The sequence below is a fragment of the Mytilus galloprovincialis genome, chromosome 8 (genome assembly GCF_965363235.1).
Source record: "Mytilus galloprovincialis chromosome 8, xbMytGall1.hap1.1, whole genome shotgun sequence".
In the NCBI taxonomy this organism is placed as follows: Eukaryota; Metazoa; Mollusca; class Bivalvia; order Mytilida; family Mytilidae; genus Mytilus; species Mytilus galloprovincialis.
The window spans coordinates 68,173,378-68,200,369 of record NC_134845.1 but is presented as its reverse complement, the minus strand read 5'-3'; the positions used below and the strand labels follow the sequence as shown (position 1 = coordinate 68,200,369).

At 33.0% G+C, this 26,992-nt stretch overlaps 1 protein-coding gene and 1 long non-coding RNA gene across 3 annotated transcripts; both read left to right on the top strand.

Annotated features, from left to right (window-relative positions):
* The first annotated feature begins 5,379 nt into the window (after nucleotides 1-5,379).
* Nucleotides 5,380-18,063, top strand: LOC143042432 (uncharacterized). 2 transcript variants are annotated; one of them, XM_076214717.1, is made up of 8 exons: nucleotides 5,380-5,534; nucleotides 7,289-7,402; nucleotides 9,392-9,463; nucleotides 11,073-11,165; nucleotides 11,949-12,056; nucleotides 12,779-12,871; nucleotides 16,847-16,953; nucleotides 17,668-18,060. In XM_076214717.1, the coding sequence occupies exons 2-7, from the start codon at nucleotides 7,385-7,387 to the stop codon at nucleotides 16,886-16,888; spliced, it is 426 nt and encodes a 141-aa protein (XP_076070832.1). In that variant the 5' UTR covers nucleotides 5,380-5,534; nucleotides 7,289-7,384; the 3' UTR covers nucleotides 16,889-16,953; nucleotides 17,668-18,060. The 2 variants fall into 2 exon arrangements, with proteins under 2 accessions (XP_076070832.1, XP_076070833.1); XM_076214718.1 differs by lacking the exon at nucleotides 11,949-12,056 and having other exon boundaries at nucleotides 17,668-18,063.
* Nucleotides 18,064-18,411: 348 nt separating this feature from the next.
* On the top strand, nucleotides 18,412-25,254 carry LOC143042434 (uncharacterized). Its single transcript, XR_012967986.1, has 3 exons — nucleotides 18,412-18,640; nucleotides 23,378-23,531; nucleotides 24,624-25,254. It is a non-coding gene; the product is annotated as an uncharacterized LOC143042434 (long non-coding RNA).
* The last annotated feature ends 1,738 nt before the right edge of the window (nucleotides 25,255-26,992 follow it).

Genomic DNA, 26,992 nt, shown 5'->3' with positions numbered 1-26,992 from the left:
CATAATCACTTGTTGGTTCTAATTGTCTGGTGTTTAGTTTTAAACTGATTTTTGAACGATTTGCTTCGAACATCAACGATGACTTCTGAATCGATAAACACACCGGTACAGTGCATCAAATGTATAAAAGTAATATATATACACAAATACATTAAAGCTGCTTATGTTAGTTGGTCTGCTTAACTTATAATACACGAATATACTGACTTTAAGTATAAGTGTCATATTTTTAATACCTACCCGCACATATCTACAATAAATATATTAGCTTATACTTACCTACAATGTAATCTAGCACTAATCTACTCGTTTATATAACATATTGATTATACTCACCTATGCAATCTGGCACTCCAAATGTATATCTACTCGTTTTAATAACATATTGCTTATACTCACCTATACAATATAGCAATATATCCGCATTTTTATATGACAAATTCTACTCTATCACACTGATTTCATGTTTATTTGTACATAGTGCTCATAGTATAATGTCATTTTACAGATGGCTGAAGCATGTTTATGACAATGTTGCTGCAGACGATACAGAAGACATGGAATATTCCTGGGCAGCTTTTCATGCGAACAGACTTGAAGGAGATTCAGATACATTATTAGATATAAGTTCACTGTTACCAATATTTCAAGAGGAGGCAAAGTCGGTTGCAATGATTCGCCATGCTATGAATGTTATTATGAGCAATGTAAACTTTTTGAATCCTGGACAGTTACCTGTGATAACGTGTGATCAACCACTTTATGCTATAGCTAAGTTGGTACAATGGAACTGGTCAGACAGATTTTCTGAAAAACGAATAGTTATCCTGTTTGGGGGCCTCCACATACAAATAGCCGCACTAAGAACCATCGGTGATTGGTTAGATAATAGTGGATGGACTAGCGCACTGTCTCAAGCAAACATAGCAAGCTCGGGTACTGCAGATTCATTCCTGAAAGCATCCCATGTATCACGGACAAGACACGCACATGAAGTGACTGCCAGTGCTTTGTATATCTTGATGAAACGATCTTATAGCATGTTTATGGAAGAAAGAGATTCTGAAGAAGATCAACCTGTTTTTGAAGAATGGATTGAGCGCCGCGAAATTGAGAGTCCCTTGTTTCACTATTGGTCTTTAACAATGAAGTTTGAAATGACGATTCTGATGTTTATCAGATCTTTAAGAGAAGGAAATTTCCAACTGTACAAAGATTCAATAGCACTTCTTATACCTTGGTTCTTTGCACTTGACCATCCAAATTATGCCAGATGGCTGCCTATTCATTTACGTGATATGATGGTCTTGCCTGACGTTGCACCCACTGTTGCTAAGGAATTTGATGATGGCAGATTTGTTGTAAGAAAATCTCACAAAAGATTTTCATCGATAGCTATAGACCAGGCTCACGAGCAAAATAACAAACTTGTGAAAGGCGATGGAGGAGCAATCGGTCTAACTGAGAATATGACACAGCTTCAAAGATGGATGGTGTCAGGACCAGAGATAGCTAGAGTGATAAATGAATTTGAATCAGCACAGGAAAGAATCAAGAAAGATCAAAGCAAAGGACCAGATTTAAGACATCATGAACAGGTAAAAAGTAGACAAGACACATTTGCAAGGCAGGTGAAAGCGTTCTGCTCAGTTCTAGAAGAGATGGGAAATCCTTTTATGGAACAAAGTGATGATTTGTTAATTCTCGACACACGTGACATTGTAGACCCAAGAGTTGCCGAGACAGTCAGAAAAGTAGAAGAAATCGGAAAAGAGCAATTCAACAAGTTCGTCACAGAACGACTACAAAGTAATACAAAGTCCATTTACGAACCAATCAAGCAAAACAAGCTGTTTATGTTCAGTCGCCAACAACCGAAGACAGATTCAAAAGAAAAACAACAGATATCATCTTTAAAACAAAATTGCTCTCTCTTTTCACAGTTATATGTTTCCTGTCAAGTTCGAAATGGTGACCTGGTGGAATTCTTTCGACACGAAAATCAGGCGTACCACCCGTCCCTCTCACAGTTTGGTGAATTACGGCATGGGTCGAAATCTGATCTTCTTGTACAACTTGAGAGAATAACCGAGTCAGTGAATGAAGCTCCAAGAGTTGACGCTTTGGTTATAGATGGTGCAGCTTTAATTAACATGTTGAAGCCTCGAGGATCTAAGACATTTGAAAGCTATTGTAAAGACATTGTTGTACCATATATTCGAAGTCAACTGCTCTCTGTCAGACGAATCGATATGGTATGGGATGAGTATATTCAGGACAGTTTAAAGGCATCTGAAAGATCCAGACGAGGGAAAGGTATTAGAAGGAGAGTTTTGCCTGATTCTAAAGTACCTGGAAATTGGGAAGCTTTTCTACGAGTTGATGAAAACAAGAAGGAATTGTTCGCATATATATCGGAACAGTTGGTATCCAGGGACATTGTGTTTGATGAGGAGAAGCAGATAGTCAGTACGACAGGAAGTAATGTGAACTGTAGGAAAGAGAAAGATGTGAGTAAAATAGCGCCATGCACACAGGAGGAAGCAGATACTCGCATGATGCTACATGTAAATGACGCAGTGGCGGATGGGCACAAGTGTGTGATGATTCGTACTGTTGATACCGACGTTGTGGTCATAGCCATATCTGTATTACAAAAGATAGAATCAATACTTGAGTTATGGATAGCATTCGGCGTTGGCAAGAACTTTAGGTACCTGTCTATTCACGACATTGCTAATGCTCTTGGTCCAGAGAAGTCACACGGCCTTTTATTTTTTCATGCATTTACAGGATGTGACCAAGTTTCTTCATTTGCAAACAAGGGGAAAAAAAGTGCATGGGACACTTGGACAAGTTATGATGAAATTACAGGAACTTTTGACCTTTTGAGCAATGAGGAATTAGCATGTGATGTTTTGTCGGACCTCATGGAAGATATTGAGCGCTTTGTCATACTAATGTACGATAAAACAAGTGAGAGTTTGAAGGTGAACGAAGCTAGAAAAGATCTGTTTACAAGAAAGGGGAGAGCAATTGACAACATTCCACCTACAGAAGCAGCCCTACTGGAACACTCAAAAAGGGCATGTTATATGGCAAGCCAGTGTTGGGATAGGTGTCTTGAACCTTCTCCTTCATTTACTGATCCTGGAGAATGGGGATGGGAAAGGAACAAATCTAAAATGTGGGTACCATTCTGGACGTCATTGCAGGAAGCATCTGCATGTTGTAATGAGCTGATCAAATGCGGTTGTAAGAATGGTTGCAGAGGAAGGTGCAAATGTTTGAAGGCTATGCTTTCCTGTACCGCCCTGTGTAAATGTGGTGGCGAGTGTGACAGGGACTAAGACTCACTTGAGCTCATTTCAAACCCTTAAAACTGAAAGTTATTCAAGAACAATAACAATGACATGTAAAATATAAATAAAATTTAGATTATCAGTATTTGTTTTTGTATAAGCAGCCATACTTATAAATTTATGCGTTCTAAACAAAGCAAACTATTTTATTCATGTTTTAAAACTAATTAATAACAGATTCTAGAAATTGGAGACCATTTTTAAAGAATCTTTACTTTAATTTCCGAAATTATATAAAATATCTTGCGGAAAATTTTGATATTCATCACGTTTTCCGCCATCTTGAAAACGGCAGCCATCTTGGATTTTTCTGAGTGGGTTCATAGCCAAAATCAAAGTATATACAATAAAGAACTACTGTGCAAAGTTTCATGCTTTCCTCATCAAGTGAGCAATTCTGCTCTATTTCTGCACCAATCGGCCGGACTATCATTGACTCTCCATTTTCACAACGAATTTTGATGACCAATCCTAATAATAGAAACTTTTATGAAGCAAGGAAGTCATGAGAAGTGATTTTTTTTTACACACATGGTATTATTTAAATATATATATGTTATTACATTTATTATAATTATTCAAAAGTACCGATAAGTAGACTGATATCTGCAAGTACTTGTTTAAGGCGATAAGGAAAATACTAAAAACAAATATGATATCAATTTCTGACGCAATGTACTAAGGGTCAACAGTAAGTGTCCCTGAGAAGATGAAGTCAACTACAGATTTCCCCGATTTGCCCTACAAGCATCATAAGGAAAACAAAAAAGGTCTTTTAATTGATACTTGCGATATAATGTCAACATGCAAATGATTAAATGCTTTCAAAAGAATTAAGTCTTTGAGGAAATAGTAGCTCACCATCACATGACACATCAGATGAGAACAAACGTGTCATTTGGAGCAGACTTGAAGAGGGCGAAGAAAGAGGTTATACAAGCAGAACATACCATGCATTTATTACAGAACGACTAGATAGAGAAGGAAACATTTTCAAATACAAGATTAGAATATTGTTATATGTGTAACTTATCAACAAATACACCACAAAAGAATATATAAAAAAAGCAAAGCATCACAATCTCCAACCATTTCAGACAATTTATCAAAATCCACATACTATGAAATCAAAAATATACATACACTAAGTTATGAACCCCAAGCAAGATTAAGTCTGTTAAAAGTTTCTGAAACAAGCAATGAAATATCCATGTACAAAAATCTGGAATTCAAATTTCAGTTTTAAGTTGAAAAACAATAGATTTACAGGTTTACAGGATTCCCCAGATATTCCATTCGTTTTTATTACGTGTAGCACATACCTACGTTAAATAAAGATACACATTTTTTTTTTAAATCGGTGACATTCTGTATATGTATCAGGAAAAATTTGTAATGAACACAAACTAATCGGGACAATCTGTACAACAACGCTGTTTTCTATTTAAATGCTTATTATGTGTTACTTTCTACATGCATTTTTCAGATTATTATATTTGAAAAAGATTTCATGAAAACAAAATCTAGTTCAGAATTTCAGTGTTCTTAAAACAGAATAAAACAAAATTTTCTTTTGACTCAACAGCATCAAAACAAAGAATAAGGGAGGTCATGATGTTACATCAAGGCTATCCCACCTCATGTTATCACTAACTCTTGACTGCTGTTGACTGCTGACTAGACAGAATAAATCATCTTTGACAAATTAATTGTGTTCAAGCTACTAAGGTTAAATAACAGAACTAATCAGTACAAAATAAGGAAAAATCAGAACAATAATCGAGGGGGGGGGGTGTACTTTCTGCCGTACTCGATTATAGGAAGTGTAATTATTTCTTGTTAAAGTAGAAATACAGATAATCTATGTGTTAACAAATCAAATATTTGTTTTGTTGAAACTAATCACAGTGCCAAATGGAAATTGATATCCGAGTATAATGTATGACAAAACAAGATCCCAGCTGGATAAGCCTTTTAAACATGTACGACAAGCTCAAAGCTTGAATGAAATTCATATTGACTGCACACATATAATCGGCAGGTAGGACCGTTGAATATTGTGTGCAATAAATATTGATTACCAATTCTCTATGGTAGGATTTTAATAAATACATATAACGAAAGGTGAATGGAAAACCAACACATTAAAACGAAAGTTGATTTTATAGTTAGGTAAGATCATTCGTAATTAAACAATAATACAAAATGTTATGTATCATGTCAAAAACAACGCTGTTTTATCTTTTTATTAATTACTAAGAACATGTTCGTGTGTAGATTATTATTTTGTATGTGCTTTTGAATAAGGGCATGACAATATGATTATGTCGTGTGTGTGTGTGTGTGTGTAGATAAGATGATATTTCGCACATTAATTTCACGAATGAGTTATTTATCAATGTTGTTCGGTCACGAGTTATATATTTTTCGATATTCTATTTCTTTGAATAGTTATAGAAAAATATATATGTAGGAATCAAATCTATGGCAGATTCCTAATCTATGGCAAATGACGTCAAGCAAACCTAATCTTTTCCTAATTTATAGCAGATTTTTTGTTGTTTCAAATCTATGGCAAATTTTGTGTAAATAGAAAACAATACATTATCTATACGACCAACGATTTGTCTTTAAAAAGTGGACATGTAATACAACAGCATGTCTATAAAAACGTTTGAAATAAATATTCCATAATGGTCAACAAAATTGTGATGGCAATCCGGAAACCAAAATTTTAAATGATGATTTCAAATACCTCCATACAGACTTTTTAAAAAAGATAGAAATGATGTGCCCCGTAAAAATAAATATGTTCTCATCTGTGCATATTATAGAGATATAGGAAGATGTGATATGAGTGCCATTCTATAGTATAACTCTTTTTCTGAAATATCCGGTACCAAAAAAAGCGATGCAACTATCCTTGTTCATCGCGGGCTTTGGTCGATACCATACATTTTGTCCCTCTTCCGAAAAATAGGTCACATCATTGTTTAAACCATCCTTAAACTGTTGTCAAGAGGAATACCTTCATCTGGAATGGTGTTCAAATCTATGGGTTTCGCCATTGTGTGCAGTGGGGACGATGGAACATCATGATGGCGTTATTCAATTGTGACGCAATAAAAAGATCTACCATAGATTTGGAGAACACAAAAATCTGCCATAGATTTAATTTGTTTGACATTTGTAACGTCATATTTGTCATAGATTAGGAATATGCCATAGATTTGGAACCAACCATAGATTTGGAACCAACCATAGATTTGAGTCCTACATATATAACCACGTTTATTTCACATGTGACATTATCGGTATTTATAGATATTAATGTAAAATTCATGAAAGGTCACTTTTGTTTCTTCAGTGTTTATGTTGTTTCGTTGTTTTCTTCTTATAGTTGTTGTGTTTACCTCAGTTTAAGTTTGTAACACGGATTTGTTTTCTCTCAATCTATTTATGACTATCAAACAGCGGGATACTTCTGTTGCCTTGATTCCTTTCGAATATTTCTGTTTTAAAACAAATGTATATTCTAAACTCATCAATGAAGAAAGTTATACATCATGCCAGTACCGAAGCATGGTGTATTGAATTTTTCAAATGTGTTATACATTTCATCACAAGTACTTGCGAAGCATAGGGATTCTAAACAAAGCCTTACGTAAATCAATTCAAGACATTTGTTGAGTTTGAAGGGGTTCAGGATGCAGATAAAGATAATCAATGAGATAATGCAGTTTCGTTGCAATATGTGCCCAATATGTGTGCAGATTTACTCAGATGTATCTTTGCAAACCAATTTATCTTCTTATGTTTTCACAAAACACACCCGTCAAGCATTCCACATAAGATATTTGTATCTTTGATGATATTATGGCATACCTTTTATCAAAATATATTTGTGCATTCCCATTTCATTTCAGATATGGACCCCGATTATTCCAATCTAGCTTGGAGAATGAAAGCAATCAGTATAGAAAATTATTCTTGATGAAAAGCAGCAGGAGCATTTACTTATAATGGGAAGTTCAATATCAGTAAGGCATTAAAGACTTTTTGAATTTATCATGTTTATAACATATGTTAATTATATTACAATTGGCTAATAAGTGCACGCCTGGACGTTAAGCAACCAATAATTATTCAGGCTGAAAGTTTGGATACCCACAAAAAAGAACATTCGTTAGCACAACGTCTGTTTAATTTAGATTAGTATTCAAATGCAAAAGGGAAAGAAAAGATAAAAAAAACAGCAGGATATAGTCTTTACCTACTACCTTAATATAACTTTTTGAACAAACACATTGACAAAACTGTTAACACAGTATAAACCAAATAACGTGAAATACTTTAAAAATTAATTAACATCATTATACTTTATTTCGTACTATTTACTTAAGAAATAATTCATGCCAGCCGTAGATTTGTTTTCATTTAACCATGGGTTGGACATTTATATTCGATTACTTTACCCTGAACGTTATCGGGGGAAGGGGGGGGGGTATAATACGAATACAAATGCCCAACCCATGGTTAAATGAAAACAAAGCTACGGCTGTCATGAATTATCTCGATTCTAATGGGACAAGTTCGGTAATTTTGTAACTGTTAAAGCCCTATACATACGATACTGTTTTGGCTGTTCCGTTTTACTCAATTTTGATAATATTAGTAATAGTATATAATTCAATGATTATTTTGCTTAATCGCATTTTTCACTGATATATTGTCTCCCAATGTAATTTTATTCCTTCTGAAGCGTACAAGAAGCTTTAATACACTCGGTATTTACATTTGATATGTTGTTTACGGAAACATACTTGTGACGTCACCTTGTTTTATTGTCATGCCAAGACAATGACATCATTTCGCGGAATTTTCGTTTTATGAAATGTCACCATGAAAAATAAATTGAATGAGACTGATTTGGTTTCTTTTGGCTGTGGAATAGAGATAAATATATTGTATCTGATTCTTGGCCTACGTAAACTGGGGGTTTTGATGTCGAAAATTGAGATTATCTGGTAGTATCAATAAGTTAGTCGTAACGTGGAACAGCCATTTTCGTGTATTACTGCGTTTGCACTAAAGGTAGACATATTATACTGGTTGATGATAACAGGTCATTATATTAGAATTAGATTTTTTTTTTTTCCAAAACAATTGTAACCTTCTCCTTATGTGCTAAACATATCATTAAATATATCACTTGGTACAGCACCCATAACTTGGATTATAACGGCTTCTTGGTTTAATTTGTATCAGGTACGATGCGCATTTTAAACTAAACAAAAGATCATACGTTGTGGGCTTAACACACACAAGCTCGTAATTCAAAGTATCAGAAACGCAAGAAGCAGGATCTTGACTGATAGGTATTAACTAAATATGAAAAATAAACTGTTAAGACGAACATCAAAAAAGCGTGACTAAAAATAAACCACGAAATAAACGTCCATTCAATCTTTTTTTTATACTGTTTTTGTTGGTCTTTTCGCAGTCTTCCCTTTTCTCTCATGGGTTGTCGGTTTGAAATAGACTTACGAGTTTGCATGTCCCTTAGGTTTTCTCAGCCTCTCTTTTGTTTCTGATAGTCCTGAACAAATGCTTGTATATAGCAGACTCATCTCTCACGAATGATTGCAGACGGACTACGTGAGTACAGCATAGCTAAGCTACTAGATTTGGGGTACATCATATTGCCTATCAGTTTCAATTTTTATGCCTTGTCCTGACTATCTTCTGAGATTTTCACATGTGTAACATCAAAACACGATGTACCTGATTACACATTTCATCATGTATTCTTATGTGTCAAAAGGTCGCATTATTTGATCCCAACGAGGATAACTGACAGGTGGTTTCACATTTGGTAGTTATAGTGATCACGTAATCTGCTTGCAATGATTATCACTTTAACTGCTCACATTTCATACTCAACTGATGAATTTGAATTATTATTGCTTATCATTTAAAAATTACATTAAATCTTAACTCTTAAGTTATCACTTACAATTTATTTTTAGAAAAAGACTGATAAAGAAAACAAAAAATTGGAAAAAGACCAACAAAAAGAACAAAAAGTAACGAAACCAGCAGTAAGTACATGAAGTTTTATTATATTCGTATGAATGTTTTGCCACCTGTTCCTATCCCAAGTCTTTTCCTAACAACCATAGAAGAATGCACTAACTTGGTTAAATACGTGCCTTAGTTGTTTCTTAAATTAAAAAAAAAACACGTGTTTAAACTATTGATGTTTATTAATTAAACATAGCGTATTCAACCTGATTGATTATATTAACGATATAATTTTACAATACAATTGATAATTGCCTTTGTTGGTGATTAACACATCCAATGTTGACAAACACAACACAAGAAGTATCGGCATTTAATTTCAAATCGAATCGTATCCATACGACAGCACAGTGTTAATTTTAAAACAATGCACCAATCACAAAGTTTCTTTTAATTCAATGTTTTTTGTGATTTTTTGCTTTTGTTTTTTCTCGTTGCAATAGGATAGTATTTGTTGTCGTACGATTTACAAAGTGAAGGTCCATATTTTGCTGAAAAGCCAGGTTCATGTTGGCATATTGGTCCAAATGTATAACAAAAACATTGAGGGTTAGCTACTTTTATGTGGACATATGCCCCGTCTTGTCTTTTACGATTTATATGTATTTCCCCGAGGGTATCACCAGCCCAGTAGTCAGCACTTCTGTGTTGACTTGTGTTATCTTTGATATGTTCATAATTATAAATTAACTGTTAACAAAACTTTGAATTTTTGAAAAACTGAGGCTTTCTACCTCAGGAATAGATTACCTTAGCTATATTTGGCAAAACTTATAGGAATTTGTGGTCCTCAATGCTCTTCAACTTCGTGCTTTATTTGGCCTTTAAAACATTTTTTGATTCGAGCGTCACTGATGAGTCTTTTGTAGACGAAACGCGCGTCTGGCGTAAATATAAAATTTTAATCCTGGTATCTATGATGAGTTTATTTGGGATAAGTCTCGAATTTGTTGACTTTGTCAGAAGCATGTCGCAGCGATTATCTTTAAGCTGGTCTTCTCTTTCTTGCAACATACGGGTATCTCATATGCCCTTGTTGTCAGAGGGGAACAGATAAAGGACTGGAAATCAGTCTACTATTATTTACTCACTCGTTGTTAGCGTTGTATGCGTCATTACCATTAAGTTGAGGTTTATAGTTCAAATATATTTAAGATCTATCAATTAAGTGTGTGAAAGATAAGTGGAATGCAATGAAATTTGGACTGTAGCTTCGGCATAATCAAAAGACGATATCAAGAATCAAGAAAAAAGAACTACAAAATTGTGTTTGTTTTTGATAAATGAAGCTTATTGAGGTACCATTCATATATATTCTATATTACAGTTTTGTGAATTTTGTCAAGGTTTAGTGGAATTTCATAAAACTTGGACCAGAAGCTTTGTTTCAATAAACAAATAACACCTGAAGCTTTTTTTTTTCTTTTTCTGTTTATTTACAGATGGATGGAAAAATTTCTACAGATAACATTGACACACAGTCTGATGTAACTCTGTTAGACAATATAAAATTTGAAAACTTTTGTAGAATGTACGCAACTTTGAAAAAAAAATTACATGATAAAAATGGCATGTACGTTATATATAAACAGAAAAAAGTAAATTTTGTTTTGTTATTAATTGTAGGAGCAGCCAGACAGTACAAATTTACGAATCGATCCAAAACCGTCAGTGGTAGTTACAAACAAACACCTTCATGAAAAGAAAGGCAATCTTCAGGTAATGTTTTTTATCTTTCAGAAGAAAATATCTCACTATATAATTGACGTAAATTGTATTTTTTAACATGAACCCTTTGCACGACGAATGCATTTATTTAATAAGTGTTATATCATGCTGAGGTATCTGTATAATACAATTCGTACTAGACCGTTGGTTTTCCCGTTTGAATGGTTTTACACTAGTAATTTTGGGGCCCTTTATAGCTTGTTGTTCGGTGTGAGCCAAGGCTCCGTGTTGAAGGCCGTACATTGACCTATAATGGTTTACTTTTTTAAATTGTTATTTGGATGGAGAGTTGTCTCATTGCCACTCATACCACATCTTCCTATATCTATATAGTATATGCAGGTTGGTACTTCAATTCTGAAGTCTATAAAATTAAGAGACGTGAACTGCTGGCAAATTTAATAGCTATCCAAATAACGTTGATTTAAGCAGTTAAAAGACCACCGTACGGCCCACAACTAGAAGTGATAAAGGCGTCTTTACAGAAGTATACCGCTGTTCAAAAGTCATACAACTATAAAAAGAAAACAATTCCGGGTTACAAACTAAAACCTACACCAAATAGTCTACAAATAAAGCCGGGCATACCAGGATGTATAGCAATTAAAAATAAAAACAAAACTAACAACACGATTTAGACATGTTAAGACAAAACAAAAAGGAACTAAATCAAACATTATTGACAGCAACCAACTATGACCACTGAATAACTTGTTGCTGAATTGGGCCAGTATATCAAGTTTGATGACTGACGATTGTCTTTGTTTTATTTAGTCTTTGCAGAAGGAACCACAGCAAGACTGCATAAGATCAATAACTACACCAAATCCGTCAGTGGTATTTACAACTAAAAACCTTCCCCAACAGACAAGCAGTGTGAAGGTATAATTTTACTCGTTAATAGATAGTAAATAGAAACACTGTTCTGAATTTTGCTCAATAATATTTGTTCTTTATGTAATCAACGTAATTCTTGCTGTCCCAGGGAAGTAGCCTAGAGGTTAAAAAATATGTTTGCACACATTCATCATTAATAACCACTTTAAAGTCAACATATAAAGAAAACACCTTTATTTGACAAAAACACGAAATCAACTACATAATAATATCTATTATTTCTAGAATATATACAGGTTGTAAATTTATCGTTTTTTAATATATCATGTATATGAAATAGTGAGATAAACTTTTTTTTAACTGAAAAACAAACCCGAATATTTATTCATCACCAACACCTGTTCCTGTCCATATGAATTTAGATCTAAAGAGCAGTAGTCGTTTTTTGCAAGAACCGTTCGGCTTAGATCTTCCCTGTTAGAACAAAGGAGCTGGGATGTAAGTGTGAGTTACACTAACACAACACCGAGTTTAGGCCAATGTGAACACGGCCTTAGATAACGTAACATTTGAAAAATTTTGTAGAATGTACGCAACTTTTTCATGATAAAAATGGCTTGTTCAGAAAAATGTAAATTGTTTTGGTCATTTTGTTTGTTAATTATAAATTGACTTAGATTTTATAGCATATACAATAAACTTTTACACGACAGCAAAGATCACAGGGTTCATTTAAACCTCTAACAATTTTCATTATTTATTTGCAGGAGCAGCTAGACCGTACAAATTTACGAAACGAACCAAAACCGTCAGTGGTAGTTACAAACAAACACCTTCATGAAAAGAAAGACAATCTTCAGGTAATGTTTATCTTTCAGAAAAATTATCCCACTATATAATTGACGTAAAATGCATTTTGTGTATATGAATACTTTGCACGACGTAGTTGTAAGAATCGAATGCATTTATTTTATAGGTGTAATATCATGGTGAGGTTTCTGTATAATAAAATTCGCATATGCAAGTTGGCAATTAAATTCTTCAGTCTATAAAATAAGAGACGTGATGTGATGGCTTATTTAACAGCTTTTCAAATGACATTGATTTAAGGTGAGAGGTACGTAAATGAACGCCTCTAGCGGAAAACGGGAAAATCGGCGTTTGTTGCTATGGGAGTTATCTCCCGTACACCAGAACAAATATTTTCAAGATAGATATAGGAAGATGTGGTGTGAGTGCCAATGAGACAACTCTCCATACAAATAACAATTTAAAACGTAAACCATTATAGGTTAAAGTAAGATGTCGGAATATATTCCGCTTCGTCTGAATAATGGTCAATTTGTTGGAAGAGTATTAAATGATTTCATCAAAATATAGCTAAATTGAAAAATTGAAAATGAAAAATCTTGTAACATTTAAACAGTGCTTTCCTCCCATGAAAATGAAAGAAACTTGGCATGTCGTGATGGCCGAAGGGTTTCAGTACTGTCCTTTACAAAATAGCTGACCAACTTAAAGCTTGCATAAAAATTATGTTTCTACAAAACTGTTTAAAATACAAAGAATGGATCTCGGAACTGTTTTGTTATAAATACCTTAGGGTAACTGTCCTTACATGCACTTACTGATTCCCTTACTATAATACTCCGGTAATCGGCAAAGATCAGAGACTTAAAAAATCGGGAATGTTGATATGTGACGTGAAAACGAAATGTAGTATATAATGATAAGAATATCATAAACACGTACATGCATTACAAACGTAAACTCCCACAATAACAAATTAAAGCTTACACTATATATTGTCATATTATTTACTGAAATTCCATAGCAAACTTTGTCACGGACTTGCCGCATTCAGTCATTTGCATTCAAAGAAATAAATTTTCCCAAAACAACTGTCAACGTGAGTGAAAACGGCTAGGACGTATTCAATCTTCGACACACAAAAAGAGGTTAATACTAATATTTTTTAATTTGATATTCCTGTTATAACTGTTATATAACCATTTTCTCATATAAATATAAACATAAATCTTTCTTTACAGTGCTTTCTTTCACGTCCGCGATATGGTCTATAAATAGAATTTGAAAATGAAAGTACTAATGCTATTTTAAAACAAATAATTTATAGTAAAAAAATATTAAAAAGCAAAAGAGTTTTATTAATTTAATTGCTTTCTGTGTGACATGAAATTTGTAAAATATTATGTCGGAAATTACTTCAGACGGGTAAGCAAAGAGAAAGTGACAATAAACTTGAACGAGAATCTTAATGACTATACTATTGTGATGGGGCCTTCCGCATGAACAAACGGGAACTCTGAAGTAAAACTGTCTTTCAAAATGAACGAAAATTTAAAAGAAATGAATACACGTTGCTTTTCCGTCAATTTGAATTGAATGGAACATTTTGAATTACAAGCTCCCAGCATGAAAAAGCGGCAGGGAAAAATATAGATCCGCTGATTGAAAATTACGGCTTTACCGCCACTTCAAAAATAAAATAATTAGCAAAGTATATATATATTATACTGAACATATAGAAATGTCTGCCTGCATCAATCAATTCATTTCAAATTGCGCAAAATTTCGGAATTACAGTTATTTCGATTTCAGTTGATACTGTTTATATATTTATACATGTGCAAATGCTGCTATAAAAAATAGAATTAGAGTTTTATTTTTATTTTTGCTTTACGTATTTCTTCTCAATTTTCGCAAAACTACTAACAGGAATATTGTTGGCATAAATTACGAGGTCCTAAAGCTGTTGGCGATTTCCAATCTCTGCAACATCTAATACATACGTTAAAATCCCTCGAAGACGGTTCTTCAAAATCACACGCAGCTTTTCTATTCAGTACATTGTAAGCTTGATCACTACAGCTCACAAAATCTAGACTGGATACATTTATCTGAACGTCATGTAAAGTGTGTTCAAAGTCTATGTTGAACAATTTATAACAACACATAGCTGAGTGGGGGATAGAGCAGATTGGTATCCCGAGAAAACATTGTCAACCGCGGTGAAGCCGAATAACAAAAAGATAAATAAGTTGAAATTTATATACATTTGTTTTTAGATATTCACATCTATGCACAGTCCGCACTATAATAACGGAACAAAACCAACGATGGAGAAAAAAGTAGGGATAATATGCAACAAACTTTGAAATATTCTTTTTGTTGGTCTTTTGCCTACAATTAACATTCATCCCACATCTCCTTTCATGTCATATTAAACACACTACTTAAGTTTGCAAATGACCGGTACTATTTGGATCGAAGTATGTGTTCATGTTTATGTTGTGTTGTCGTGTCATTGAACCATAATTTTATATATTTTATATGCATGACCTCCTGCAACTATCGGAGGATTAAAAGTTAAATGTGGTGATTTTTTATGCACACGCCGCAGGAGAGGGGGCATTACTTTTAACACTTGTCCGTCTGTCCGTCCGTCGTACCGTCCAGAATTGGTTTCAGTTCTCTAACTTTAGTTTGCCTCAGCCAAATGTTAGAAGACTCATACACAATGCTGATTACCAAAAAAAAATCACAGATCTAGTTGAAATTTTGGTGGCTTCACTTTTAAAGTTTTTTTTAGTAATATCACTTTATAACATCATATGCAAGCGGGCGCATCCCATGGACACATTTCCCCATTTATTTGTCCTTTGGTCGTTTTTCGTTTTTTTTTTCACAAGACATTGTCAGTATGTTTTCGGCTTATAAGTTTCAATTTCCCGTTGCGCGGTATATTTCGCCTCCAATATTGTGAAGCAGCAATATTGTGGTCGAATATGTGAACATTAAATGTATCTCTTCATTCGGAGAATCTATATTAATGATAGATATTTTATTGTTTCTGTTCAATAAGTTTATAAACATATGTTCTTAAACATTGTGTTTTTAATCTTTCCAGAAATATGTTATAAATACTTAGGACCTCGTATAATCACTGAAAAAAACAATAATAGGTAATCAATCCTTTTTCCAGGATAATATGCTCTACAGCGCATTTGAATAGCCAAACAAATTAAAATGAGACAGTAGTTGTCTTTACAATTTTGCTGAAATAGCCTTGACTTTGCGTAATCCTTTCGGCGACGTCATGATTTTCCTCTCTTTTCCCATCAACAACACTCTTTCAACGGCTGATATATGAAAAAGGAGTTCGGTAACCCCATGAAAATTATATATCAAAAGAAAGGAAAATAATACCTTAAAAACATTTCATTTTTATAGAAAAATCGTAGGATTGGTTTAAACTACAGAATAAATAAATCTTGGAATTTCTTATTTTTGGTTCAAATTTGACGTTATGTCTATGTACTTTATGTTGTTTCATTACCATTTTCAAATGCCTGGAGGGAACTCGGAAATTAGATCGGTGACCAACTTAAATTTTTCGATTTTTCATTATCTTTCAATAAGTTCTACGTGCATACAATTTCTTTTAAAAATCGCAGGACAAGCCATTTACGTACCTGTTACCTTAAGCAGTTAAAAGACTACCGTACGGCCCACAAATAGGAGCGATAAAGGCATATGTACAGAAGTATACCGCTATAAAGAGAAAACAATTCCGTGTTACAAACTAATACCCTCACCAAATAGTCTACAAATGAAGCCGGGCTTATCATAATGTATAACAATTAAAAATAAAAACAAAACCAACAGCACGATTTAGACATGTTAATACAAAACAAAAAGGAACTAAAACAAACATTATTGCCAGCAACTAACTATATCTTCTGAATAACGTGTTGCTGAATTGGGCCAGTATATCAGTTTTGATGACTAACCATTGTCTTTGTTTAATCTAGTCTTTGCAGAAGGAACCACAGCAAGACCGCACAAGATCATAACTGCACCAAAACCGTCAGTCGTATTTACAACTAAAAACCTTCCTCAACAAACAAGCAGTTTGAAGGTATATTTTACTCGTTAAAACAGATACACTGTTCTGCCTTTTGCTCAACAATATTTGTTCTTTATGTTATCAACGCAATTCTTACTGTTTGTGGGAAGAAGTAGAGATTAAAAAATATGTGCATACATATATTCATCATTAATATCCACTTTTATATGACAAAAACGCAACAGACAACTACATTCACATATCTATAATTTCTAGAATAGTCACAGATTGTAGATTAAACGTTTTTAAATTTATGAAATAATGAGATAAACTATTTTTTTAACTGAAAAACAAAGCCGAGCAGTAATATTAATCCATTACCAACACCAGTTTCTGTCCATATGAATTTAGATCTAAAGAGCAGCGACGTTTGCAAAAATCGGTTACATTATATTCCAGTTGTATTTACTTTATTGGTCAACAGCGGAAGTACAGTATTATAAACATAAGCATACTTATGCACAACATTTAAGGTGGTATCCTGCTACTATTTTTCTAACGAGTTTGAGATTAACATCAGACAGAAAAAACAATTTTGAGAAATAACAATCAGCCAACAGTTTGAATTTTCTCGTATATTGTTGCAATTTTGTATTTTTTTATGTTTTAAATGTTATTGAATAAGCACAACTGATTGTGGCGAGTTAAAACCCAAAACTTTAGAAATCTTTCATTTGCAATACAAAATATTACTTTGAACCAGTTTTTTTATTTACCATTTTACAGACTAAACAAATAACAAAAGAAGTTATTGCTGCAATAGAAATTGGATACACCCATTCAGGATATGTCTTTTGTTTGGGTAATAGGTTTGCTTTGGAGGGAGTAGGTCTATATTGTTCCAACTGGGAAGCAAGAGATAAGGGAGTTATCAGTTTTAAAACCTCCACTGCGATTTTGTTCAGACCTGACACATCTGTTCATAGCATTGGTTACGAAGCAGAGGAACATGTCAGCAGAATTCAAGGCGAATCAGATTCTGGAAAATGGTTCTTTTTCAAAAACGTCATGGTGGAATGTTACAAACTCAAGGTAAAAGAAGAAATCGTTAAATGTTAGTTGAAAAAAAACATCCCACATTGTGAAGGGCAGTATGGTTAACGCTATGTAAATATCTAATTAAAGCCCTGTTAACAGACTTAACTACATAAATACATAATTTACCAATATTGATTCCTACGTCACATATACAAACTTTCGGGTTCAACCCAGATTGTTGATAGGGTTCACAGATTTTATGTGATGTGTTTTATATAAAAAAAAAAGTGAAAGATACCATTTAAACTCAGTTCTCGAAAAAATCAAACACAAAAAAAAATTACAAGACTAACAACAGTAATATCAATGATTATTGTTGTTCGTGTTTTCGTCGTTTTTTTTTTTTATTTTTGGTCATAATGTGTTCTGTTTACCTAAGACTGTTTTTCAATTTGCTTTCTTTGGTATATTTTTCCTGTCTGTTTTGTTAAAGGCTACATCTATTGAAGATTTGAAGATAAAAGATTTTTGGCAAAACAATGTTACAATGAAAGCAGTCGATGTGATATCTAGCTTTATCAATCAAATGAAAGACAAACTGGTGAAAGAATTAATAAGACGACCACTAGGGTACAACGACAATGATATACAGTGGGTGATAACAACACCGGGGAAATTGGAACCTCCAATAAACGAGCTGATGAATATCGCCGTCACAAAGGTATTATTTAAAGGTGAATGTATTACAATTCAATGTTGGTTTTATTACTGTGAAGATTGTGATATTACAAACGCAGTTTATAGTATTGTTCAGCTCAAGTAAAATCACGTCTTAGGAAACTTCTCAAAATTTCATTTATATCTATCTGATCATTAACATAAGAAGTGAGTACACTTAGCGAAACCTGAACATTACTCTATTCCGATCCGAAACTCTTTCTCTCATATACGAGTAATAAAACTTTAGCAAATCAACTATCAGCCCATACAGGACCTGTTACATATTATTATCATAAATAGACAGAAGTAAAAAAAACCAATCATGATAAAACTGATGGTAGTATACATTAAACTACTGCAGTTGTTTTTCTAATTGTAAAAATATTCTTACAAATCAAAGCCGCAGTGTTGCATATTTTTTCATGTTCAAAAGGACGGAGGCTAAATAAATCCATTTTCTGTGTGCAAGTTTTTATGCCGAATCTAGCATTACTTATCGTTATAACGATACTGCTCAATAACGTTTTTTTTCAAGCATTAATCCTCATTTGTGTGAGGTGCTTTCTTATTTTACAAATCTTCACACTATTTAGCACAGTCTCTATTTTGAAAATATCCTTAAATGTAAACTATGTTCATATTTCACTGTAACATTCTGTAAAAGATTTTCGTTTGAAAAGTGCATATACCTCTTAATTAAAACTATTTTCGTCTCATTAACATGTTTATAACTTATATCTACATTCATCTGTTTTGCAGTAGAAACAATAACATGATTGTTAACCATTCTGAACCATGATCGACCAAGTTTGAACCGTAACCAACCTACTCATTACCACCTTTGACATGTTTTTTGTAAATATCTATTGTGGTTTATCAATTAAGATTTGTTATACATACATATAAATACACCTTGAATAAAGTATTGTAACACTTCCTTTAAAACAATGTTAAATAAAGGCAACAGTAGTATACCGCTGTTCAAAACTCATAAATCCATGGACAAAAAACAAAATCGGGATAACAAACTAAAACCGAGGGAAACGCATTAAATATAAGAGGAGAACAACGACATAACACTAAAATGTAACACATATAGACAAAATCACACGAGAATAACAAATATAACATATATATATAACATCAAAACCAAATACATGAATTTGGGATAGACAAGTACCGTGACACGTCTTATCGCAATGTGAATTTACACTAAAAAATAAGAGAAAACAAACGACACAACGTTATAATGTAATACACACAGAAACGAACTATAATATAACAATGACCATATTCCTGACTTGGTACAGGGCATTTTTAAAGGAAAAAATGGTGGGTTGAACCTGGTTTTGTGGCATGCCAAACCTCGCACTTTTATGGCCATGTGAAATATAACATCAAAATGACAACACAGGACTACAATATAAATAAATTGGAGAACACAATAGACAAAGAATCACACGAACAACAGCCAACAAAAGGCAACAAGTTCAAAATTTTAATACGCCAGAAGTGTATTTTGTCCACACAAGACCTATGTGTGACGCACAGATACAAAAGTTTGAAAGCCGAAACGAGTACAAAGTTGAACAGCATCGAGGACCAAAAGATCAAAAAGGTTGTGCCAAAAACGGCAAGGGTTTTCCGTTAAGTTACCAGAAAATCCCTATAATTTAGAGTAATTTATACTTTTGCAAACAGTAAATTTAATAAAATGAATATTCAAAAGATGTGCATGATAAAGCTGAAGTATTAACTAATTACAGGAAACAACTGAAATACATTTACATAACCAGACATTTGAAACACAAAAGTAGACACATCCGAATACGTTTAAACCTCTACGCCAAGTGACGTCCTATTTGAAACTGAAAAATGACGAAAAAATGACGTCATTAGAATTAGTAAAACAGAGCATCAAAAAATGAAAAATGACGAAAAAATGACGTCATTAGAATTAGGATTAATTTAAGATTATATATTTGAACTAAATACTGATATTGCATTTAATAACAAAGCACATTTTAATTCTTATTAATATAAAACTGAGGTAGCAATTAACTATATTATAAAACTATGTCAGGTTTGTTATGAATCTAACTTCAAACGTAAATTATCGTACTGATTACTTTGAACGAAATCAAATCTGATAAATGAAGGCGGTGATTAATTTTCTTTACCATAACACAGAAATATAATAGAAAAGACGTCAACACATTTGACAAAATCCGATGAGAATTACAAATATAACATTAAACATTTAAACTAAATACATGAATATGGGATGTATAAGTACCGTACCACGTCTTATAGTAATGCGAGTTCACACTCGGCAAAACAGTCACAATCGGGAATAAGTCACGTTTGGTAATTAAAAGATTAGACAGACATTAGACAGAGATTAAATGACATGATTATAGAATGTGTATGATTTGCGTTTTACCAAATTCTTTTAATCCACTTATGTTTTAAAATTGAATTCATGGTACTAACTTACTTTTCATTCAATATTAATGCTTCATGGATAAGACATAACAGCCGCATGGAAATAGTTTTTCGCTTTTTTCAAAGAAAATGCAAATTTTGCAGGAATCATTTTTCCAAAACGTTAGTTCTGCAATAAATACAGATTTTTTCATGCATTAAACTCACTCAGAACTGTTTGAAATGCCTTGTTGAACACACGTTTTCTGTATCAAATGTTTAATTTGCTGTAAAAATAACTTTTATAAATGTCGGTATAAAAGACAAGACACAGCTTGAATAACTTTTCAGTACAGCTCTAATGATGCATCTATCTAGTCTTAATTTTTGCCTGAAATGTAAGTTGATAACACAAATTTAATTTTAAACTGTAAAAGGATTAAAAGTATTTAGTAAAACTCAAATTATACACAATCTACAATTATTTCATTTTACATTGTTTTCAATGGAAGTGTTGCAATACTTTTTGTCAGGTGTATATATATACATAATGTATATAACATTTAAACTAAAACAAGATGATCAATGGAAGTAATAATATGTTTGATTAAAAAATGTGTTTAATTTTAAATGTCATGTACCAAGCCCAGAAAGGAGTAGGTCCGATAAGGGCCGATTTCGGCCTCAATTTTCAAGTTCATCTAACGAAAGATTTTAGACACTTTCTAAACACTTAAGTGTCTATTTCAATTGATTCAATTAGTTAATGGGGAAGATTTTAACTAAATAAGTCATTTAAAACGCCCCGATTTAAGCTTAAATATGAAAAATCTATCAAATATGCCACAAATCGTCACTTTTCAGATGATTTTTGTCAAAAATGAAAGTGGCCGCATCCGTGTTCATCCTCAACCTTTATTTATATTATGTATTATCATCAAATACAACTTACATTTCAATAGTATGAATGAACACGATTGCGGCCACTTTCATTTCAGACGGAAACCGTCTAAAATTCAACTAAATTGCTACAATTGTGAAGATTTCAGTAATTTAGCATGATTTAATGATGATAGTACCCGATATATGTGCATTGTTTTGTCAAAAACAGCCCATATTTATGTAGCAGAAGCATTCTACTTTGTAATAAATATCTAAACGATTACACTTTCACAATTTTCTAAAACTGCTATATTTGGAGGCCAAAAAGTGGTTTTACTGAACCTACTCCTTTGCCATTGTTATATTATAGTTCGTTTCTGTGTGTGTTACATTTTAATGTTGTGTTTATGTTGTGTCGTAGTTCTCCGCTTATACTTGATGTGTTACCCTCAGTTTTAGTTTGTAACCCGGATTTGTTTTTTTTTTCTGAATCGATTGATGAATTTCGAATAGCGGTATACTTTCAACCATAAGTCAAATATCTTCAATGTTATTCCAATTTTTTTTTTATCAAAATATATATAAAATAGTATATAAAGGATCTTTATAAATGTTGACACCTTTGTTTTGTTAAACTTACAATTTAATATAATAATAACAATTGATTTTTCATAGCAATCCTTCATAACCTCTTAAAAAATAAAATTTATTCCAAAGCTGCAGTTGAAATTTATTTCATTTAAATCAAAAATAAGCCTTGTCATACAAGAAGCACTTTAATAACCTTAGTACAGGTGTTTGTTTACAGGTAAACAAATCCTATTTTCTTAAACTCATGTATTTCTTATCTAGTGAATTCAAAAGGCATTGTGATTAAAATGTTACAGTATATTGTAATTTGCAATGGATGTTATTTACAATCTATTACTCTCTGACCAGGTGTGATCTTTTTAATCAGTGTGTCCCAAGCAGGATATATAACTTAAAAGTCTATCCCTAATCAGAAAAAAAAAGGTATTCATACTTTAAATTTTAATCAATTTTAATAAACATGTATACATCTCAAATTATAATTAGAATAAATATAGTTTTGACATAAAGTTAAACAATGTCAATGATTTTTTTACTCCATTAAAACCTATGTAGTTTTTATTTGTGAATTTAGGAAAAGCAAGTTTTGTTTAAAACAAAACAACATGGAAATAACGTTTTATTACCCTGAATGAATGTGTGGTGTACAGGTAAAATTTAGTCCAATTCAGACTAGTGATGAAAATAATCAGTTATGTCGAGTATAGATATGGACCATTTCAGACTTTTACTCGTTTGTAGTAATTACACGTCGATCAAAACAGAATCTTCGGCTAATATGAATATATGATTGCATAATACAATTGTCAATCGAGTCTTAAAGTCTATGTATATATTACAGGCTGGAATCAAACCTGATCAGTTGAATATTGTACAGGGACCCGAAGCCGAGCTAAGGTATAATCGGACATTCACTGGTTCACCATCTTCATTTGGAGAAGAACAGATTGCGCCACTGCCAAAATTATACAGGTCTTTATAAGTACATTTAGGAGGTTCGTATGTTGCTAAGCTGTGCTAAAATACATTATACTCATTTTTTTATGCACAAAGACCTAGTTGTAAATATTACTAAATATGTGAAATATAAAAATATATACTATTACATTATGGACTAAGAGAGGAAAAAGATACAAGAGGAAGATTCATGGTCATTTTAATAAATGTTCTGTTACAAAACTTTGAATTTTTCGAAAAACTAAGGATTTTCTTATTCCAGGAAAAAATTACCTTAACCGTATTTGGTACAACTTTTAGAACGTTTTGGTCCTCAATGCTCTTCAACTTGGTTCTTGATTGGCTTTGTAACTAATTTAATCCAAGTGTCACTGATAGGTCTTATGTAGAAACAACGCACGTCTGGTGTATAAGATTATAATCCTGGTGCCTTTGAAAACTATTTACACCACTGGGTCGATGCTTCCGCTGGTGGACGTTTTGTTCCCGAGGGTATCACCAGTCCAGTAGTCAGCACTTCGTGGTTGACATGAATATCAATTATATGATAATTTTAATAAATTTCCTGTTACAAAACTTTCGGTTTTCAAAAAATAAAGGATTTTCTTATTCCAAGAAAAGAACACCTTAGCCGTATTTGGCACAACTTTTGGGAATTTTTGGTCCTTAATGCTCTTCAACTTTTTACCTGAGTCACTGATGGGTCTTATGTAGATTAAACGCGCGTCTGGTGTATTAAATTATAATCCTGGTACCTTTAATAAATATAATCAAACTCATAGGGAAAAAATAAACGTCATGGCTGAAAAATGCAACGACCTCCAGACAAAAAATAGTACACAGAACACAACATAGGAAATTAAGACTGAAAAACACGATCCCGACCAAAAACTGGATTTTGATCTAAGGTGCTGGGGAAGGGCACACCTACCATGCTTTACATGTGGCACCCACCATGTAGCGCAAGGAATAACATAGCCAATCTGTGTTACTTTTTTTATATAAATATAAAGAGTAGATTCGTTTTGATTGTCAGAAAAAGACGAACTTAGTTAACCTGGCAAAATTAATAATGTTGACATTGACATATTTGCACTCGATAGGTTGTAAGCACCTCCTTCTTATTTCAGGTGTAGCTATCAATTTGACTGTGGTAGAAGTAAATGAAAAGAAAACAAATATGCTTGAGACAATTTTCAGTACAGATGAAAGTGCAAAACAAGAGTTTATAAGATTCTTAACCCGCTTATTTGGAGGGGATGTTTTGAAGTCTTTAAGAGATTACCACCCATTGGAGTATTCTGAACTTCTACATAATTTTGAAAAGAAACTGAAATATTTCGAGTCAGATAAGGTAGTAACTGTTCGTGTTCCTCCAAAATGGTACGATGCATATAAAGACTTTACCGGCGACATACTGACTAATGTAATTAACCAAACAACATTCAGAAACGAGGTATCATTTCAGAATGATAAAATAAGGATAAGTCCAGAGTTGTTCCGCAAGTTTTACGAAAATGCTACAGAGTTTACTATTGAAATGGTAGAAAAGACTTTAGCGAAGCAGTCAGCATTAGGAATCGGCGTTGTGTTTATAGCAGGTGATCATGTAGACCAAGTGTTTGTAAAAACATTGAAAGAACGATATCCGGCTCATAGGATTATTGTTTCCAAGAATCCAGAACTTGTTGTTCTAAAAGGAGCAGTTTTAAATGAGATCATGGAATAAAGTGAACCGTTTCAAATAAAAAAATAAAATAAGCTAGGAATTATTAGGTTTATTCGTAATCAAAATAAGAAGTTGCTGTATGGTTGCCAATGAAATAAATATCCATCAGAGACCAAATGCATCGCAACATTAGCAACTTAAGGTACGTCGTCTACGGATTTTAACAATGAGCAAAATCAATTCTGCAAAGCAAATTATACACTAACATAAACAATTTAAAAAGAATCAAATAAGAAAACAAACGGTCTGATTTATGTACGAAACAACAAACGAAAATCAAATATAATATATTATAGTTATAGATGTAAATGACAAGCATTGAATAGCAGTAACATGAGTAAAAATAGTGCCAAAGTTGAGCGTCTGTTAAGCTGAGCGGGTATATAAGTACGCACCTACGTCTGGTCAGAATGGGGATGTTAAATCTGATGCCTCTTGTAGAGAGGCGCCAAACTCTCTGTATGTTAAAAACACTTGCAACAATTTTGAGGGATCTGTAGCAAGCCTGTTACCAAACAAAATGTATGTCCCGATCTTAGTTACCCTCATTTTTAAATGGCAGTCTTAATTTCCCCCACCAACTGACTGTTTCTAGTACATGACCTACCTATTGTATTTATTTTTATTGTGTTCTCGTCCTAAACATGTATGCACTTTTGGCCACTGGACATTAAACAACCAACAATCTATCTATTATTCTTTCAATTTATTACCAATACAGTGCAACAATAACTAAACAAGAAAGAATAAAATAATTGGTACATAAGTTAACATGATATTGTTTGTTACTATAAGTTAATTTTATTTGATATACACGTTGTGGCATTTTTACATTTCTTAACCGGTGTGAAAATATTTCTCCTCGCCAGTTAAAGTTCTGTTCTCTGCAAATGATAGGTCGAAATCTAATTAGTAGGTCAAATTTTCTTGGTTTCTTCTGCATTTTCTATTTTTCTATTGTGATGTGATCAAAATAGGCGACCATGCCTAGTGACGTTTCATACAAAGAACACAACTTTCTGGAAATCTTTGAAAAGCACCTGAGTTCGAATCCCGTCTGGTTCAAACGTATGATGTGAAAATTTGTTTAAATTCTTCTCTGCTCAACACGCAGGAGTAAGGTAAAAAAACTAGTCGATTATGAGTTAAAATAACGAGTCCACTTTGAGTTACTGTGTGTTACAATTGAGAATCCGGTTTGAGTTACCGGTCAGCATGGAGTTAGAATTAAGAGTTCGGTTTGAGTAACTGGTCAGCTCGGTGTTAGAACTAAGAGTCCGGTCTGAGTTATCGCAGTTCGGGTTTAAAGTAAGAAGTCAGGTTTGAGTGACTGGTCAGTTTGGAGTTCGAATTAAGAGTCCGGTTTGAGTGAACAAGCATGATAAAAACCCGACTCAGCCTGTCGGTTTAGTACCTACAGACAAATACCACATCACAATGTTCTAGTCCATGATATGCATACAATTTGCCTCTTTACGTTTAAAAGACATCTCTCATCATCAGTACCATTATGATAATATTTCAATACACTTTCTTAACCTTACACTGCCGTAAAAAGAATAATTTGGAAAAAAAGAAACACGAGTTGTTGAATATTGAATGAATGTAGATATTAAACGACAAAATAATTTTTCTTTGAATTAGGAAGCTAACAATTACTTAGAAAATTATAAGATTATTTTCTAATCGACATTGATTGGATGCGGCAAATATAACACAAATATTACCCATTGAAAAATCAAAAATGTTGTCAGTCTGTTAAATTGCGTT